General features: G+C 53.2%; 1 protein-coding gene across 2 annotated transcripts; it reads right to left on the bottom strand.

Moving 5' to 3' along the window:
- Positions 1-231: 231 nt before the first annotated feature.
- Positions 232-18,223, bottom strand: NUCB1 (nucleobindin 1). Of its 2 annotated transcripts, none has more exons than XM_053915357.1 (13): positions 18,064-18,223; positions 17,503-17,669; positions 14,706-14,813; positions 12,054-12,186; positions 9,937-10,040; positions 6,256-6,441; positions 5,897-5,987; positions 2,738-2,796; positions 2,407-2,499; positions 2,230-2,322; positions 1,777-1,947; positions 1,263-1,362; positions 232-1,153 (listed from the first exon to the last, which is right to left on the bottom strand). In XM_053915357.1, exons 2-13 carry the CDS (start codon positions 17,656-17,658, stop codon positions 1,041-1,043), a joined length of 1,407 nt encoding a protein of 468 aa, XP_053771332.1. In that variant the 5' UTR covers positions 17,659-17,669; positions 18,064-18,223; the 3' UTR covers positions 232-1,040. The 2 variants fall into 2 exon arrangements, with proteins under 2 accessions (XP_053771332.1, XP_053771333.1); XM_053915358.1 differs by having other exon boundaries at positions 17,533-17,669.
- Positions 18,224-18,536: the final 313 nt, after the last annotated feature.

The following is an 18,536-nucleotide window of genomic DNA, read 5'->3' as shown; positions in this document are numbered from 1 at the left end:
GTGATAATACGCTTCCTTTATTATTCAAGCCTAGATTTGGGTTTTCTGTCCTTGTGGCCAAAAGGATCTTGCTGAGGGTGGGTGTGTGTGTGTGTGTAGGCAGCAGACTCATTAGGAGAAAACAGAAAGATGCCAGGATGCAGCCTCTCAGAAATGCTTGAATTGAATCTTAAAGAATGAGAAAGACTTTGGCAGGTGAAGCGGGGATAGGGTTTCAGAGGGAACAGCATATACAAAGAAACAGAGGAACGGATTTATTCCAGAAAGTATATGTGGATGGAACTGGAGTACACGGCAGAGCAGAGAACAGTGTGCAGTAAGGCTGGAAAGGTGGGCATGGGCCTCCCACTGAGGTTGAGGGGCTGGAACCCGGTCCCGGGCCAGGTCAGCTCTGGGACCCTTCTGTGGTTGTGTGGGGAAGGCGCGAGGGGCTGAGCCATCAGGGAGGAGCCTAAGGCTGATGGTGCTGAAAGCCAGGGGTCAGGGAGTCGGGACTCCTAGTGTCAGCATGAATAGGGTCTGCTGAGGACTCTGCTGCCCCCTGACCCAGCCACGGGGGTCGACGCTGTCTTCGAGGCATCTCTGGTCCCATAAAAGGTAGAGAAAGGTCTTGAGGGACCACCCAAGCCTCATAAACCAATAGAAGCGGGGCCCAGAGCAGCAGGCAGGACCCCAGCAGCTGCGGGATGCAGGATGCTGGAGGGGCCCCCAGCTGGGGCAGCCAGGCCAGGGGGACAGGGGCAAAGCAGACCCTCTCAGGAGGGAGGTGGCTTCCCTAAGCTAGCTGACCCTGTGAGTGCCGGCTGAACTCGAGCAGGCAGGTCCCTGGAGGGGGACAGAGAGCAGGGACCACAGGCTGGGAGACTGTGGGTGCTGAGGCAGCAGATAGGGGGCTCTGGGGAGCAAAGTGGGAAGCGCCACCCTGTCCCGCATCCCCTAGGAGGTCACACGTGTTGTCCTCAGAGGAGGGTGACTGTGACAGCCATCATCCTCCCAACATCTATGTCGCTAGGAACCCAGAGTGCCATGGTCCTGAAGGGTCACAGGTGCTGGGAATCTGGTTGAGGCAGATTGGGGGACTGTTCTGGAACCTTCTTTTCTGAAGCAGCCACATCCTTCTGGTCTCCGGCTGGAGCTGGGACAGGAGCGTCATCTGGGAATGAAGGAAGGCAATGGTAGCACTAGGCATCCCAACCCCTCCGCCCACAGACCCAGGAGTCCAGGCCCCAGTCCCTCCCTCCTCCTCCACCTACGGCCAGCACCTGTGTTTTGGGGCTGGAACTTGAGCTGTCCCTCAGGGCCGGGGGCTGCGGCATTGTGTCCTTGCTGCTGCTGCTTCCTCTGCTCCATTTGCAGAACGGCCTGCAGGGGGTGGGGGAGATTGTACAGGATGATGCTCAATCTCTACACCATTCGAAGTGCCCCATGTCCTTTCTCTATGGGTCTCAGTTCTTCTCCCTCATTAAGAATTGGCCTTGAAGAAAGATCCAGTTCTCCCTCCCGTGTAATGGCTTGGGTTGCATCTCGGGACAGGGGAGCCCTCATTGAACTCTTGCTGGAATCTACCCTTCTCCCTATTAACAGTTCCCTGCCCTTATCTAACATGGCAGCTAGGGGGCTGCGGGGTGGACACATCTGCCCTCACTCAAGATGGTGGATGCCACAGGAGGATGTTATCTGTCATTGACAGCGACCATAGGCCTTCAGACTCTGGACCTCTGAGGACAGGGGCCCCCAGGGGCTGGCATGACGTGCCCTGCTGCCCTGGCTGGTCACCTGCTGCAGCTCTCTCTTCTGGGCCTCCAGGCGGCCCTGGGAGCGGCCCAGGGCCTCTGTCTCCTGGCTGAGGCGCTGGGCCTTGGCATTCAGCTCTGCCTCCCTGGCTGCCAGCTCCTCCTCGAAGCGCCGTAGCTCCTCCTCCGTGTAGGCAGGATGCATCTCCACGGTCTGGCGGCGAGGACAGGGGCCGTTAGCAGGTGCCTCGGGCCCTGGCCCCACTGTGGTGGAGAGGTACCCGGGCTAGGGGAGGCAGGGAGGCCCGAGTGGAAGCTGGGGAGGGGGATGAAGACTCAGGGAGAGCAGAGAACAGACCAGAGACAGAGGGGGACAGTGACAGATGGGTGGGGGCCTGCAAAGACCCTAAGTGACAGAAGCGCACAGGACCCCTGAAAGAACAGTTAGGACTGGGAGAGATATAGCTGGGGTGCAGAGAATCCCCCATGTCCTCACCTCCCAGCCCTCCCCTGTGTCCCCAAACTCCTTCCTCTGGGTGGATGCAAGGAACTCCTCCAGGGTCACGAGGCGGTCCTGGTTGGTGTCCACCTGGGGGTCCAGATAAGGGTAAGGGACAGGGTTGGGCCTCCCTCCGCCTGGCCCCCACCTGCCCCCTTGGCAGGGCCACCTCACGTTCTTCATCACGTGCTCCCGCATGCGCAGCCGCTCCTCCTCCATCTCCCGCATGTCGTCTTCCTCGTTCTTTGGGTCATACACCTTCTCCAGCTGCAGAGTCAAGAAGGTACTGAGATCCAGGGCAACCTCTTTCACAGGCTACTGCCCCCCCTTACACACACAACCAGATGCCCATTAGTCCACGGGGCACCTTGCCATTCATTCCTGGCAGCCCCTCTGGGGCTGCTGGGAGTTGTAGTTTTCCACGAACTTACACCCAGAGGGGCCTACGGAAGGACCACACAGCCGATCTGGGCATCCTGTGCATCATGGCTTCTAGGACACTCACCTCCTTGGTGAAGAGGGCCTCCAGCTCCTGCTCATCCAGGACACCATCGCTGTTGATATCTGAGGGGGAGGCAACAATGCACCTTGGGGGACTGAGGTCGGGGTGGGTCAGGTCCCTCAGGGACCAGCTGGAGACAGAACCGGGGCTGTTTCAGAGCACAGCTCACAAGTCTCCGAGAGCAGAACGGTGGCCTCCAGGCTTCAGGGCAGCCCACTCCCTACTAACTGGGCTCCCAAGAATGGAGTAGACGGAGGTGGGGCTGCGCTGGGGCCATGCTTGGGGCCGCTGTCATGCAGGATGACTTGATCCCCAGCACTTGGTGATACGGGCCCAGATCAACCACTTTGCCCAGGACCCAGGGGTTTCGGGGGCCGCTGCTTCCTAGAGACCTTGCCAGGGTCAAATGCAGCTGCCAGAGGGGTCTCTCCCGGCCAGTCCAGCTCCATAGGCTACGCTCACTGTCCCCACCTCTCCCCACTCTCAGATTGCGCCTACACCCATCCAGCTGAGGTGGCCAGGACCCCTGACCTTGCAAAATCGATGATTTTCAGCCCGCGCCTGACCTGATTCTGCCCGCGGCGTGCAGGGCATCGTGCTCACCTCTCCAGCTGCCCCTCCTCCCTCTTTGCTGGCTCCCTCCTCCTCCTGACCTCTACACCTCGGTTCCTCTTCTCTGTCCGATCTTCAAATCTACCCACTATGTAGCCACTAGCCGCATGGGCTGTTCAAATTTAAACTGATTAATAGTGAGATTTAAATGTCAGTTTATGAATAGTCATACATGGCCGGTGGGGACCACCCTGGGCGGCACAGGACATTTCCCATCATTATAGAATGCTATTGGCCAGCACTTCCTGAGACGGGTTCCTCCAGTCCCTCCGCTTTGTTTTTTTTTTTTTTTTTTAAGACTATTGTATTTCTTAAAAATTAATTTTAGAGAGAAAGAGGAAAGTGGGGGGGAAAGAGAGAGACAATGCTTTGTTGTTCCTCTTATTGATGCATTAATTCATTGGTTGTCTCCTTTATGCGCCCTGACCGGGGGTTGAACCCACCACCTTGGTGTATTGGGATGATGCCCTAACCAACTGAGCTACCCAGCCAGGGCCTGGTCCCTCAGACTTTGACGCCATCCATAAGCCACCTCCACACCTGAATATCCAACTGCCTACTCTCCATCCGCACACACACGTCTACCAGACACCTCTAATTAAACACGAACAGACTCAGCCCCCAATGTGCCCAGCCAAACATGCTAGCTCTTTCTATTCTATTTTTCTAGTTTCTCAGGCCAAATACCTTGGAGTCACTCTTGACCCTTTGGTTCCTTCATAACTCTCAGCCAGTCCATCTGCAAGTCATACTAGCTTGACCTTCAAGGTGAGTCCAGAAACTGACTCTTCCTTCCTTCCGGTGGCCCGGCCACCAGCATCTCCAGCTTTCTGACGAGGCTCCTGCCGTCGGCCCTCACACCTACAGCTTGTCCTTGACCAAGCACCCGGACAGAGTCCGTCACCCCTTAAGGCAGACGGTGTCAGTCTGCTCAAAGCCCTTTGTGGTGTCCCATGACAGAACAGGGTCCACACTGCTTTCCTTGGCTGTGAACTTGAATGGACCGAGTCCATTCTTCCCTGTGTGAGCTTGCTGGCCCCTCCACCTAGAATGCGCTTCCCCCAAATCTCTGCCAGCTGCAGCCCTCACTTCACTGAGGTCTCTGTTCCGACGTCACCTCTCCAGAGCTGTGGTACCCAGCCCAGCAGTCACCAACCATGCGGGGCACATTCATTTAAGTCAATAATGATCAAATGAAAAATTCACTTCCTCGATATGATGCCACAAAAGGACAAACACTGTATGATTTTGCTTATATGAGGGAGCTGGAAAGGTCAAATTCATAGAGGAAAAAACATAAGAATGGAGGTTACCAGGGTGGTGGGGGGGGAGGGGTACCGGGGAGTTGTTGATTAATGAAGAGTGTCAGTCCCAAAAGGATGAGAGAGTTCTGGAGAGCGGTTACGCAACAGCGTGAACGTACTCAACGTACTGAGCCGGCCACTTACGGAGAGCTAAGACGGGAAATTTTACGGCCTCTGTGTTTTACCGGAATCACAAGTCTCAAAAAATTTCTCGGAACTGAAAGAAAGCTTCAGTTCCGTAGGCGTAAGAGCCATAGTTCAAGTGCTGTGTAGCCAGGGTGGGGGGCTCGTGGCCACTGTATGTAGGACATTGGAACCCACAGAGAACATTTTCATCAGGGTGAAAAGTTCTAGACAACGCTGCTCTAGCAAAATCTCTCCTGACCAGGCGACCAAAAATTGTCACTCCAGGCCCTTAATCCTGTTGTTCGCATTTCCATGGCATATGTCACTGCCTGAGACTCGACTATAGAACTGATTGCCCTGATTCTAAGATGTCCCCCCCCCCCCACTGATTTTATCATCCCTGAAGTCGGGAGGGACGTGATGATCAACAGCGTCAGTGGAATTGGCAGGTTATGTAAAACTTCTAGTGTATCTTATACTCCATGGTCTCACAGATTCACGGAAATACAGATTTCTCTGTGTGCAGCATCACGGGCTTTGTTTTGCTCACAGCTGTACCTACTGGGTCTGTACTGGGTCTCCGTGAAGCTTGGTCCTTAGAAATCGCTTAGTTAACATTGACTGAATGAACAAACCAGGCCCTGCTAAGTTCTACGGACAGGTTATAGCTTCTGCGTTGGGGGCCTGGGCACACCTGAGGGGCCCTGGGAAGCCCAGACGATGTCTCCCGACAGGAAGAGGATGAAGCAGAATGTGCTGAGCACAGCCATGAGCAAAGGGGCTCCCTGGGGGCCTGTTTAGCTGGGGAGCAGCCCGCCCTAGTGACAGAGCTCCTGGCGGGACCCAGGGCTCCTGGGAGGCCTAGCCAAGCCTGGTTTGCTGCATTACAGGATACCGGCCAGTCTTTGGAACCCAGAAGTCAGGTGTATCCCAGAAGAGGCCTAGGCCTCCCATGGAAGGGCCCACCCAGCAAAGCAGACCACCAGGGGAGATGGGCTCAGATGCCTTTGGCCCGCCTAAGCTCCACAGAGATGGGGAGACCCCTTCTTAGCATTCAGGCCGCAGGAAGGTCAGAGCCTCGGAATTCAGCCTGGGTCCTGGGACACCCTCCCCACCTTACCATGCAGTATGAAGAAGGTCTTGGGGTTAAACCTGTTGGGGTCCAATCCATCCAGCTCTTCCCACACCTCCTTCAACTGCGCTTGGCTACCCTGTGGAGGGGAGAGCCAGGGGCTCATGAGCAAGAAGTCTGGGTCCTACAGGGTAAAGCTAGAGAGCCCTTTATACCACCATCCCTCAAAGTCATTTCCCTTAAGCAAGAAAATAAAACTATAACTCCCAGCAGCTCCCTGGGGGTAGCTGGGTACCATTAAAAGGGACTTTTGCCTCAGGGTCTGCTGGGACTTGTAGTTTTTCAGCTACATTCTTAGCTTGGGGAATTGGACATGGTTGGGGGTGGGCACCAATGGGGGTCCTCACAGGCACATTGACTTTGGGGTGTTCTCGGTGTCGTCGCTGTTGCTCTTCCAGCTTCCTCTCCGCCTCCTTTCGCTGCTCTTCTCCCAGCGACTCCAGGTAACGGCGTCTCTCGTGTTCTTTGAGCATCTCGTAGCGTTTAAACTCTTCATGATGGGCAGCGTCGTACTGGGCGAGGTCCCGGGTGGCCTGGGGAAAGGGTGACGATCACTCTCGTCTCACCTCTCTGTCCAGCACCAAATTCCAACCTCCAAACGCCAGGCCTTTGACTCTGAACCGGGCCCAACCTCCACCCTGTCCCGGATCTCACCTTCTGCTCTCAGACCCTGGTCTTTGACTGGCTCTTGCCCCCTAACACGGCCACCTCTCTCTGTTTGTTCAAAAGAGATTAGGATGGTCACACAACAGCAGCTTCCACCCACGTCTCTCAAGCCCTCCACAATGTCAGGGTCTTGGAGGAATAAGTAGTAAGAAAAACACACGTGGTATTCTTAACATATACCCAGAATTTAAATCCAGGCTCTGCTGTGTGAACAAATCCCACTACCTGTGTGACCTTGGGCAAGTGACTCAGCCTCTCTGTGCCTCAGTTTCTGTCTCTGTAAAATGGAGATAACAATACCATGCTGGGTTGAAGAGTGCCCCAAAATTCTTGTCTACCCACAACCTCAGAACATGACTTTATCTGGAAATAGGGTCTTTGCAGACGCACTTCATTAGGATGCGGCCCCACCAGATCCTGGCGGGCTCTCAGTGCAATGATTGGTACCCTCAGAAGGCGGCTACAGAAAAGACCCGGAGAGGCTGGGCAAGAACACCATGGGACGCTGGAGGCAGAGACCAAAGTGATGTATCGACAAGCCAAAGAGGCTTGGCAGCCTCCAGAAGCTGGAAAAGGGAAGGAGGTTTTTCCCGATAGCCTCTGCAGAGAGCACAACCCTGCCAAAACCTTGACTTTTGGCCCAGTGATACCAGTTTTGGACTTCTGGCCTCCAGAACTGTGGGAGGATACATATACATATATTTTTTTAAAGATTGTATTTATTTATTTTTAGAGAGAGGGGAAGGAAGGGAGAAAGAGAAGGAGAGAAACATCAATGTGTGGTTGCCTCTCCCACACCCCCTACAACCCAGGCATGTGCACCGACTGGGAATAGAACCTGCGACCCTTTGGTTCTCAGGCCAGTGCTCAATCCACTGAGCCACACCAGCCGGGGCCATATCTGTTGTTTTAAGCCACCGAGTCTGTAGGAATTTGTTACAGCAGCCTCAGGAAACTAATACGCCCAGTAACACTCTTCTTGACTTCTGACCTACACTGAATAATAAATTTGTGTTAAGCTACGAAGTTTGTGGTTGTTATATGGCAGCAATAGGCAACTAATACAGCGGTCACGTGGGGAATAGATGGTACAGCAGGTTCTCATCCTGGGGCCGTTGCGACCCACAGGGGACAATTTTCAATGTCTGAAGACACTTTTGGTCGTCACAACAAAGGGAGGTCTGCTGGCATCTAGTAGACATAGGCCAGGGACGCTGCTAAACATCATACAAAGCAGAACTCCTGACAGGGGGACTCAAGAGTTAAAGATCTTCACTGTAGTTATAGTTGATAGGCGGAAGTGGTTAATGCAGTGGAAGCTGTTATTCCAGGAATTTGACCTCATGGACTCCAGGAGGTCAGCAAGCGATTCGACCTTTGTGTGTTCCAGGGAGGCAGATAAAGAATTGTTGATAAGGAGATTAAAAATAATACCAGGAAAATCACCACTGGACTGTAACTCTTATCTGATTAACTTTTTTTCCAAGCCCCTTACCAACCCTTTTCTTCTCCTTATATAAATGTCACCTTGAGATGAGATGTTAAGACAGTCTTTAGGGAATGTAACCCGCAGTCTTCTCTGACCGCCCGCATCTGAATAAAGTGCCCATAAAGATTCACCCCTTGCCCTGACCAGTGTGGCTCAGTGGGTTGGGCATTGTCCTGCAAACTGAAAGATGCTGGTTCAATTCCCAGCAGGGGCACGTTCCTGGGTTGTGGGCCAGGTCCCTGGCAGGGGGCGCGTGAGAAGCAACCAATTGATGTCTCTCTCACACGGTGTTGCTCTCTCTCTTTCTCCCTCCCCTCCTCTCTCTCTCAAAATAAATAAAATCTTAAAAAATAAAGATTCAATCCTTGTCTCTACTTAGTGCTTCTAGTAGTGACAGGCATCACGAACACCGACTTTTCCGGTTTCACCCGCACAACAAAGAATTATCCAGCCCCAAATTTCAAGACGGCTGAGTTGAGAAGCCCCACTGTTGAGTGTGGAAGGCAGGGGCAAGGCGCCCAGTGAGGGAGCGGCAATGAGAGGTAGACGATGGGAATCAGGACCACAAAGACTGACAGCGGCCTGGAAAAAAGCAGACAGTTTTTGTACTGTTCTGGAAACAAGTGGCAAAAACAGCCAAGTGCTGGGCTGGACGCAAATCACTGCTACTATTACCTTCATGGCCACTAGATGGAGCTCCAGTAGGCCAGAAAAGTAGGATCAAGGCCAGGCTGAGGGGGAGATTCGGTTCCCCACAGAAAGGCTGTGGGCAGACAGAGGCAGGGGCAGTCCTGGGCATCCCCTTCCACACTTGGCCTTTTCCACCAGGCAGGCTGTAGATCCCGCTTCTCACCTGAGGGCTTGCATTCGTGCCAATGGCTGCTTAACCAATTCTCAACTTGGTGGCTCAAAACAATACGCAGGTATCATCTCACACAGTGTGGAGGCCAGAAGTCTGAAATTAGTCCCACTGGACTGAAATTAAGGTGTCAGCAGTCTATGCTCCCTCTGTGACTCTAGGGGAGAATCTGTTTCTTTGCCTTTTCCAGCTTCCAGAGCTGGAGTCCATGCCGTGGTCCTTCCTCCACCTTTGAAGCCAGCAGGCGAGCACCTGGCTGCAGCGGTCACCTCCTAGGTGAGCACTGTAGTCCAACCTCACTCTTCCTCCATCTTTCAAGGATGCTTGTGATGAGATTTGGGGCCCACTTGGATAATCCAGGACCATCTCACCAGCTCAAGATCCTCAACTTAGTCACGTCTGCAAAATGCCTTTTGCCTTGTAAGATCACACATCCACAGGTTCCACATGTTAGGGCATAACGTCTTTGGTGAGGGGCCATTATTCTGCCTACCACAAGGGCGCAGAAGGAACAGCCGCCACCCCAAGTCGTATGGGAAAGACAAAGCCAAGAAGGGATATGAAACCAGGTCTTGCCCTGGCTGGTGTGGCTCTGTGGATTGAGTGCTGGCCTGCAAACCATAGGGTCACTGGTTCGATTCCCAATCAGGGCACACACCCAGGTTGCTTTCCAGGTCCCCAGTAGGGGGCGTGGGAGAGGAGAGGCAACCACACAATGATGTTTCTCTCCCTGTCTTTCTCCCTCCCTTTCCCTCTCTAAAAATAAATAAAGAAAATATTTGAAAAGAAAGAAAGAAACCAGCTCTTAGTGGAGCTGAGCCCTTCCTGCCTACGCCTCTGCTTTCCTGTACAGACTCAGCGGAGGATTTTTAGGTACCTCCAGGCCCTCTTCAGCTGCCGACACCAGAAAAGACCAGGCAGAGGTGAGTGGGCTTGTGCCCTGGGCTCTGTTCTCCTCTCTCCCTCTGCAAAGCTCCCTCAGTCCTCTGCCTGTAATTTCTCTCATCACTCTACCGTCTGAATCAGGAGCTCCAGGTCTCGGGCCTCGAATGTGTGCTGATTCTGAGGATCCAGATGTTCAAACTGCTTGAGGAGGCTCAGGTGATCCAACTGTACATCTGGATGAGGGGAAAGAGGAGAAAAAAAAAAAACAACCCAACTCATAGAATGTTCTTTCTTTCAAAATCCCTATCCTGGGCTAGATGTGCTCTACAGGAAGTCACAGAGGGCTTTGAAGAAGCCCAGAGAGCAGCCTGATTGAACCTGGTGCAATCAGGGAGGGCTTCCTGGAGGAGGTGATGCCTCATGCTTCATTATTTGAAGCCTCATGCTTCAAATAATAACCATTAACAACAACTAACATGTATTGAGTACTTACTATATGCCAGGCCCTGCTCTAAACACATTAACTATATTAATGCATTATCTTTTCATGAGAATCTTACAACACAGGTTCTGTGGTTATCCCATGGTATGGACGCAAAAACTGAGGCCAAGAGAGGGGAAGTGACTTGTCGAAGTCACCATCTAGGAAGTGGCAGAGTAAGGATTAGAACCAGCCACGGGGCTTCAGAGCACTGGCGGTCATCCCGTTATGGGTTGAGTTGGGGGCCCTAAATTTCATTTGTGGAAGTCCTGACTCCCGGGACCTCAGCATGTGACCTTCTTTGGAGAAAAGGTTTTTACAGAGGTGACCAAGTTAAAATGAGGTCATTAGGGTGGACCCCAACCAGTATGACCATTATCTTTAAAAAAAGGGTAGCACAGGGTACAAACAAACCCAGATGTCCATCAACTGATGAATGGGTAAACCAAATACGATCTATCAATACGATGGAATATTACTTGGCCCTGAAAAGGAGTGAAGCTCTGATCTATGCTACAGTGTGCATGGATGCTGAAAAGATGCTGAGGGAGGCCCTGGCCGGGTAGCTCAGTTCGTTAGAGCATTGTCACGATATGCCAAGGTTGCAGGTTCGATCTCTTGGTTTGCACATATAAGAATCAACCAACGCTCTTCCTGGCTGGTGTGACTCAGTGGACTGAGCACCGGACTGCAAACCAAACGGTTGCTGGTTCGATTCCCAGTCAGGGCACATAACTGGGTGGTGGGCCAGGTCCCTGGTGGCGGGTGTGTGAAAGGCAAGCACACACTGATGTTTCTCTCCTTCTCTTTCTCTCTCCCTTCCCCTCTCTCTAAAAATAAATAAATAAAATCTTTAAAAAAAATAGTTTATTAGTGAAGCAGTGAGACAGAGTGGCTACTCCACAGACAGAGTAGCCTCCTTTTTTTTTTTTTTTTTAAAGCCAAGTAATTAGACTACAAAATGTGGCCTCATATAAATTCCAGAAAATTAGACTCATTCTTGCGGGGGAGATACAGAATAACTAAGCAAGGAAAAAGATACAGACAGTGTAACTGGTTAAACTTCCTGCCTCTTATCACTGTGGTTATGCAGGTGAATGTCACTGTTCTGAGGACACCCACATTGAAATATTCACGCGCAAAGGCGCATGGTGTCCACAAGGAGCTCACAAACGTGAATTAACGGCAAGCGGAGCGAATGTTAACAATCGGAGCATCTGAGTTAAGGCCATTTGGGTGGTTTTGGTCTTATTCTTGCCACTCTTTTGTAAGTTTAAAGTTACATCAAGAGTTTCAATGACCATGATTTTTTTAAAAAATGGGAATAAACAACCCAAACAGAAGAAAAGCAGCTGGCCAACAACAGAATTACTGTTCTAGGAAGAATATTCCATCAGTCTTCCATACACGTTTTTATTTTTTTCAATCCTCACCCAAGGATATGTTTGTATTGTTTTCAGAGACAGGAAGAGAGAGGCAGCACACTGATGTGAGAGAGAAACATCGATCCGTTGCCTCCTGTATACTCCCTGACCGGGGATCGAACCTGTAATCCAGGTATGTGCGCTGACTGGGAATGGAACCTGCAACCTTTCAGTGTACAGGATGACAGTCAACCAATCAACTGAGCCACCCGGCCAGGGCTTCCATACATATTTTCCAGGAGGAGGCCCCAACTGCTTAGTAGAAAGTCAGCTGCGAGCCCAGGACTAAGAAGGCCTGCCCCACCAGCCCCACCAGCCCCACCAGCCCCACCCCTGCTTACTGGGCTCCTGCTGTGCATCCATCTTGGCCTTGAGCAGCATCCGAAGCCGCGACACCTCCTGACGCTTGAGCTCATCCAACTTGGTTCGCACATGGTGGCTGACAAAGTCCAGCTCTCGGCTCAGCTTCCCGCTCTGGCCAGGGAGTGAGGGGACACTCGTCAGGATGGAGGGTGGGAAGGAGGCATGCTGAGCAGCCTCGTCCTTTCTCTGTGCTCTCTGGAACCTTCTGCAAGCTTTCTGATGCCCCTTAGGGCTCCGCAGAGCCCCTGAAACAAGGTTCTAGGCCTTCAGCTTGGCATTCGAGGGCCCGTCCACCTCTGCAGCCCCATCTCCTACCATTCATCAAATCACACTCCGGTCCCAGCAACACTAACTGGGCGTAAGACCCCCAAGCTCAGCCCTGGCTGGTGTGGCTCAGTGGATTGAGCACCAGCCTGCGAACCAAAGGGTCGCTAGTTCGCTTCCCAGTCTGGGCACATGCCTGGGTTGCAGGCCAAGTCCCTGGTGGGGGCATGTGAGAGGCAAGCACATATTGATGTTTCTCCCTGTCTTTCTCCCTCCCTTCCCCTCTGTCTAAAAATAAATAATAAAATCTTAAAAAAGAAAAGACCCCAAGCTCAAGGCTCTTTCCCAACTCTGGACCTTTGCACATGCAGGTCCATCTGCCTCGGAAGCTCCCCCACCACTCCTTTTCAAAATGCAAGGCAGATGGCACATCCTTGGGAAGAATCCCCCCAACAACCCTCGTGGCCCTCCCCCTCCCCACACCCCTGTGCTGAGCGGGCTGCCTTCTCTGAGCTCCCTCTGTGATTGCTTTGGATTATGGCCGTTCCTCACTCAAAGCCCCCAGGGCTCCCCAATGACCCCAGGACAGACTTCCTGGGCTTGGCACTCAAATGACCCCGCATTCACCTACCCCTCCTGCCCCGTCTCCTTGTCTGCATGTCAGTTATACTGCGCTGCCAGCTTACAGCAGAATGCTTCATTTGCACGTGGTTCCTACTGTCTGAAATGCCACCCCCACCCCCACCTATTTCAACTTCTATACCACGGCCCCTCCCACTCAGAATCTGGCGTCATCAGGGGGGTCCTTTCCCTAGAAGTGGGCTCTCACTTGTCAGAATGGACTGGGCCTCTCTTTGGGGCTTCCCCAGAGCCTTCCGCTCAACGATGGCTCAGATCATTTCCTGTCACCTGTGTCTCTGGAGCCCTGGGTGGGGGAGTGTCGGGTGGGGGGTGGGGGGAATAAGCAGGGGACGTGGCCCTTGGAGATGCAGCAGAACAAGTCAAATGAGTCAAGTTCTCTGCTGGATCCACGGGGTCAGCCCTCTAGTTCTGCCCACAACCCCATTTTACAGATGAGCAAAGCGAGGCCCAGGAGAAGCCACTGCCCAAGCAAAGTCCCTTGGTGAGGACGGGAGGCCAGTTTCCAGCCTGGTGACCAGGTTGGTGTCATGTGTCCCCAGCTTGCGAGTCCTGGGGCCTGAGTTCAAATTCCAGCCCCGACACCACCTCACTGCATGACCCTTCCTAGCCCACCCTTTTCTTGCCCTGGACCTCAAAAATGAGCTCAGGTGACAGCCACCACCAATGATGACATTTACTGTAGGCTCCTGATGTGCCTCAGCCTCCGTTTGCTGAGAAGGAAAGCAAGGAACAGAGGGATGCAGCCGCTTACCCAGAAACAGGAGCTGGGATCGGAACCCAGCGCCATCCTGCTCTGCCTAAGTGTCTGCTGTTTCTGACTTCACGTCTCAGGTGTATGACTTTGGGTGAGCCTCTTGGGCCTGTTTCCCCAGATAGGCAGTGGGAGGGGCTGGGCTCAGCGGTCTCTGCTTTCACCTGTCTCTCTCAGGGGCAGGGTGGACAGGACAGACAAGAGCCCAGGGAATGCTAGGAGGTTTGGGGGTGGGGAACAGGGCTGCCTCCCCATCCATCCCAGGTCCTGGGGCCTGTCCTGGGCCCAGGGGGTTGGAGAACTTGGGATGTCTCCTCCAGAAGGGACATCCTAAAGCACCCAAATAGGAAGGGAGTCGTGGGTGGAGGGACGGGGAGAAGGAGCGGGGCAGGGACTTGGGGTGGGCGGCCCTGACTCCTCACGAGGGTTGGCCAGCATTGTTTAAAAGGGCAACTCCTGGGGGGATGAAGTGGGGCCTGGATTCGGCTCAGCTAGTCCAGGGGGTGAGAGGCGGGCCCACAGGAAAGACAAACACTGCAGTTGGGGCCTCAGTGTTCCCTTCTGTAAAATGGGGATAATCAGGCTCCTCCGTGCTGAGCGCCCAGTGACCCAGCACCCACACGCACGTGCTAAGGACTGCTACTAAGGTCGTCTAAACCCTTGACATCTCTAACCTGGTATAGTCTTAACCCAAACCCCAGGGGGCAGGTTCCAGTAGACCCTCACTGTACAGATGGGGAAACAGAGGCACAGCAATGGACAGTTACATGGCTGGTAAGTGTTAGGGCATGTGACATCCACCTCTGTGCTTAGCCACACAAGTCTGTGCTCCCCATGCCCCTTCCCAATGGTGTGACCCAGCCAGGCGATTTCCCCCTCTGTGAGGGGTGGGAGCCACGAGGCCCCTTTAGGGAACACGGTCCTTCTGCCCTCCGAGTGCGCGGCCCCTCCCGTCGCCTGCACCCAGCCGCACCTTGATGTCCTCGGAATTGGCAGCCTGCAGCTTCTCTCGGAAGTGCCCATCCGTCTCCAACACGTTGATGACCTCCTGGAGGTACCGGTGGTAGTAGAGACCCGTGTCCTGAGGTGACAAAGATGAACATAGGAGCTCCAGCGCCTGTCCTGGTCCTTCCCCAAACCCAGTCCCTGAGCAGGACCCTGCTCCCCTCAGCATTTGCTGAGGGGCCCAGAGAGACCCCCCACATGGCCCAGGAGGCTTCAATACGGATGAAGGCTCTGCGGCCAGCAGATGTCTGCTCTGTGAACCCAGGGAACCTGCCTGACCTCCAAGCCACAAGTCTCACCCCTTTTTTTTTTTTTAAAGATTGTGTTTATTTTTTTTAGAGAGAGGAAGGGAGGGAGGAAGAGATGGAGAGAAACATCAATGTGTGGTTGCCTCTCCTCTCATGTGCCCCGTACTGGGGATGTGGCCGGCATCCTGGGCATGTGCCCTGATTGGGAATTGAACCAGAGACCCTTTGGTTTACAGGCAGGCACTCAATCCACTGAGCCACACCAGCCAGGGCTCACCTCTTCTGTGGTGGAGACAAAATGGGTGTCACAGAGGCAAACAGGCAGCTCAGCAGCGCCCAGAGTGGGGCTTACAGAGCAGACACACACACTGGTACTTGTTGGCAAGCAGCAAAACACTCATTCATTCACTCAGTAAGCATTCACGGAGCCCCCGCCACCTGGCCAGTGCTGTTCCAGGGGATACAGCAAGGGAGTAAGACAAAGTCCCTGGGCTCCTGGTCCTACACTCAGAGCTGCGCTGAGAAGGAAATGAGATAAATGGGCTGGTGTGCCAGTAAGGATGTAGGAGATACTCAATCTGCTATAGCTGTTACCACACGCACTGAGGAGCACATAACACGTGCTTAGTTAACGGTAAGCGAATCGCCCAGCTGTACTACTGTGGGTGCACTGATTTCCTACTGCTGCTAAAACAACGCATCATACCCCGGCTGGTGTGGCTCAGTGGGTTGAGTGCTGACTTGCAAACCATAAAGGTCACTGGTTGGATTCCCAGTCAGGGCCCATGCCTGGATTGTGGGCCAGGTCCCCAGTAGGGGGTGTGTGAGAGGCAACCACACATTGATGCTTCTCTCCCTCTCTTTCTCCCTCCCTAAAAATAGGTAAATCAAATCTTTAAACCACAAGAAAGTAACAAAAACTAAATGGTTTAGAGCAACACAAGTTTATTCTCTTAGTTTTAGAGGTCAAATGCGTTGGCAGGCCTCAGCTTATTCCAGAGGCTCCAGAGCAGAATCTGTTTCTGTGTCTTTTCCAGCTCCTACAGGCTGCCTGTGTTCCTTTGCTCGTGGCCCCGAATCACTCTGACATCTTCTTACATCTGCCTCTGACCTTCCTGCTCTCCTCTTAGAGGGGGTCTTCGTGACTACACAGGGCCCACCTAGATGGTCCGGGATCACATTTCCATCTCAAGGTTATTAACTCAGCCACACCTACAAACGCTCTTTTGCCACATAAGTTAATATATTCACAGGTTCCAGGGACCAGGGCAGGGACATCTTTGGGGACCGTTATTCAGCCAAATGCAGTGGGCTGGAATCCCAAATCTGCCAATCACTAGCCATGTGACCTTGTTAGGATCGCTAGGGTACCTAGGAGTCCTGTGTTTTTATTTGCTTTATCTGGTAACCTTAATCTTCGAATGAGGCACTTAATCTCTCTGTGCCTCAGTTTCCTCATCCATCTCTCATGACTTTAAGAGCAGTGTCGTCGCTCCTGATGTTTATAGCGTCCTGTGCTTTCCGTTAGCCTGGTTACAAAGAAGTTCTCTACCATGGCCCACAAGACCCCAAGTGATCTGCCTCATTTCCTCTCTTGCTCAATCAGCTCCAGCCACCCCGGCCTCTTCCACCACACAGCCTTTGCCCAAGCTAGTCACTCTGCCCGGCATGGTTCTTCCCTGAGCTTCAGCTCTCAGCTCACGGAGTCCTCCTGCCCCGCGAGCTGGGCTGGTCTGTGGCGGTATCGGGCTTGCATTAGCCCTGTGCTTGGCTCATTGAAGATGCTCAAGAAATGTGTGGAATGAATGAAGGGAAAGGGAACACATAGGTGCCCTTCTGTGTCTGCAAAGATGTCACGGGGCAGAGGCCTAACTTGCTGGGTGGGGACCAGCCACCCAGGAGCTGTTCCAGAGACAGTGACGCGCCCATTCCTAGTGGGCGCTGTAGGAGGATTTAGGTCATAAATCAGAGTATTGGCCTTGAGGAAATCTTTCAGGTTCCAAGTTCCAAATCCCCCTGGACCAAAGGTTTCATAGTGTTGGATAAACACATATTGGAATTCATAAACGAGCAGTTTGTAGGCACCTTTGTAATTTGAGCTATAACTCCCACGAGCTCCAGGAAGTGAAAACAGCCCAGTTAGCTAACAACAGGCAACACCTGCTTAAGGTGCTACTGGGAAATGTAGTTCCTTTTTTCCAGAATCGTTCTTGAGGGAGGAGAATCTTGAAAAAGAAAAAAAAGCAGAGAGCTTCAGGTGTGTGTGTGTGTGTGTGGAGGAGGAAGAGGTGATGCCGATTTTTCACTTAAAATCTGACCTGATTTCCCCATACCTCAGCGTCTTAGAAATTTGCCTTTTCGGCGCCACGCGCCCTTCTTCCCCGGCCAGTTTTTCACCTCGTCGAAACCCCGGGACTACAAAAATAATGGCAAGCAAACTCCAAGCCGTGTCCGTGGGGGGAGTATCCACCCAGGGACCACGGGGTTCCGCGGGAATTGTAGTACCACTGCAAACACCTGGCTGGAGAGCAGGGCAGGGCCACTCACGGGGCTCTCGGTCGCGGGGCTCTCCTCCTTGGACGTTCCCCGATCCAGGGGCACCATCAAAACAGCGCGGAGCAGCAGCAGCGGTGGCAGGAGGAGGAGGGCCACGCGGGGCCCAAAGGGAGGCATGGCCGCGTGATCTGTGCGGGTGGAGAGGTGGATTATGTCAGTCCCCAGCTCCCTCCTTCCCGGGACCCAGGAGTCAGGCCCCCTGCACCACACACTCCCCTTCCTTCCAAGGGTCAAGAATCAAAGTGTCTCGTTTTCCGGGACCCAAAATCCCAAGCCTCCAGCCTTTCCTTCTTTAGACCCAGGTGTCCGGGCTCCCTGCACTCTCTTCGCTCGCTGACTCCGGGATCTCAAGTCCCTCTTTCCTCAGACCCAAAGGTCCAAGCACCCAGCCTTCTTTTATCGTAAGATCTAGGAGAGCTGGTGCCCAGCTCGTCCTCTTCCGAACTCAGTTTTCCAGCCCTCTAGTGCTCCATCTCCCCTCCTTCCTAGGACCCAAGAGCCTACGAGATCCCAGACCCTCACCTCTCCTTCACCGCAGAGGGCGTTTTCCCAGGCTAGGACCTCCGCTGCGTTCCCTGCGATTTCCCCCCTAGGCCACGCCCCCAGCAGCCTGATTGGTCTACGCTAGCTACCGGCTTCTTGGTCCTTGACTAATGGCTCCACCCTTGTCGAAGTCTCTGGCCTTTTCCCGAAAGACTTGACTTCTTTCTCGGAACCCCAAAATCTTGATGACACATTTCCTGCCTTTTAGGCGAGGGGCGGAACGGAGACTTTCAAAGAGAACTACAACTCCCTGCAGGCCGGGGGAAAATGATTCAACTTCCGCTCCATCTTTGCCCCTTCGCCTCATGGGAGTTGTGGTTTTCTCAGTTATTTTCTCAAGAAGTGACTGCAAGTTACAGACCAATAGCAATGGTCACAGGTTACCTAATAAGTTTGTAATATAAGTAAGTGACAGGTGTAGAGCTAGACCGCGCTGCGACCTTTCTGGGGTC

The sequence above is a fragment of the Desmodus rotundus genome, chromosome 12, assembly GCF_022682495.2.
Source record: "Desmodus rotundus isolate HL8 chromosome 12, HLdesRot8A.1, whole genome shotgun sequence".
Lineage (NCBI taxonomy): Eukaryota > Metazoa > Chordata > Mammalia > Chiroptera > Phyllostomidae > Desmodus > Desmodus rotundus.
This window is presented reverse-complemented; position numbering and strand designations above follow the sequence as displayed.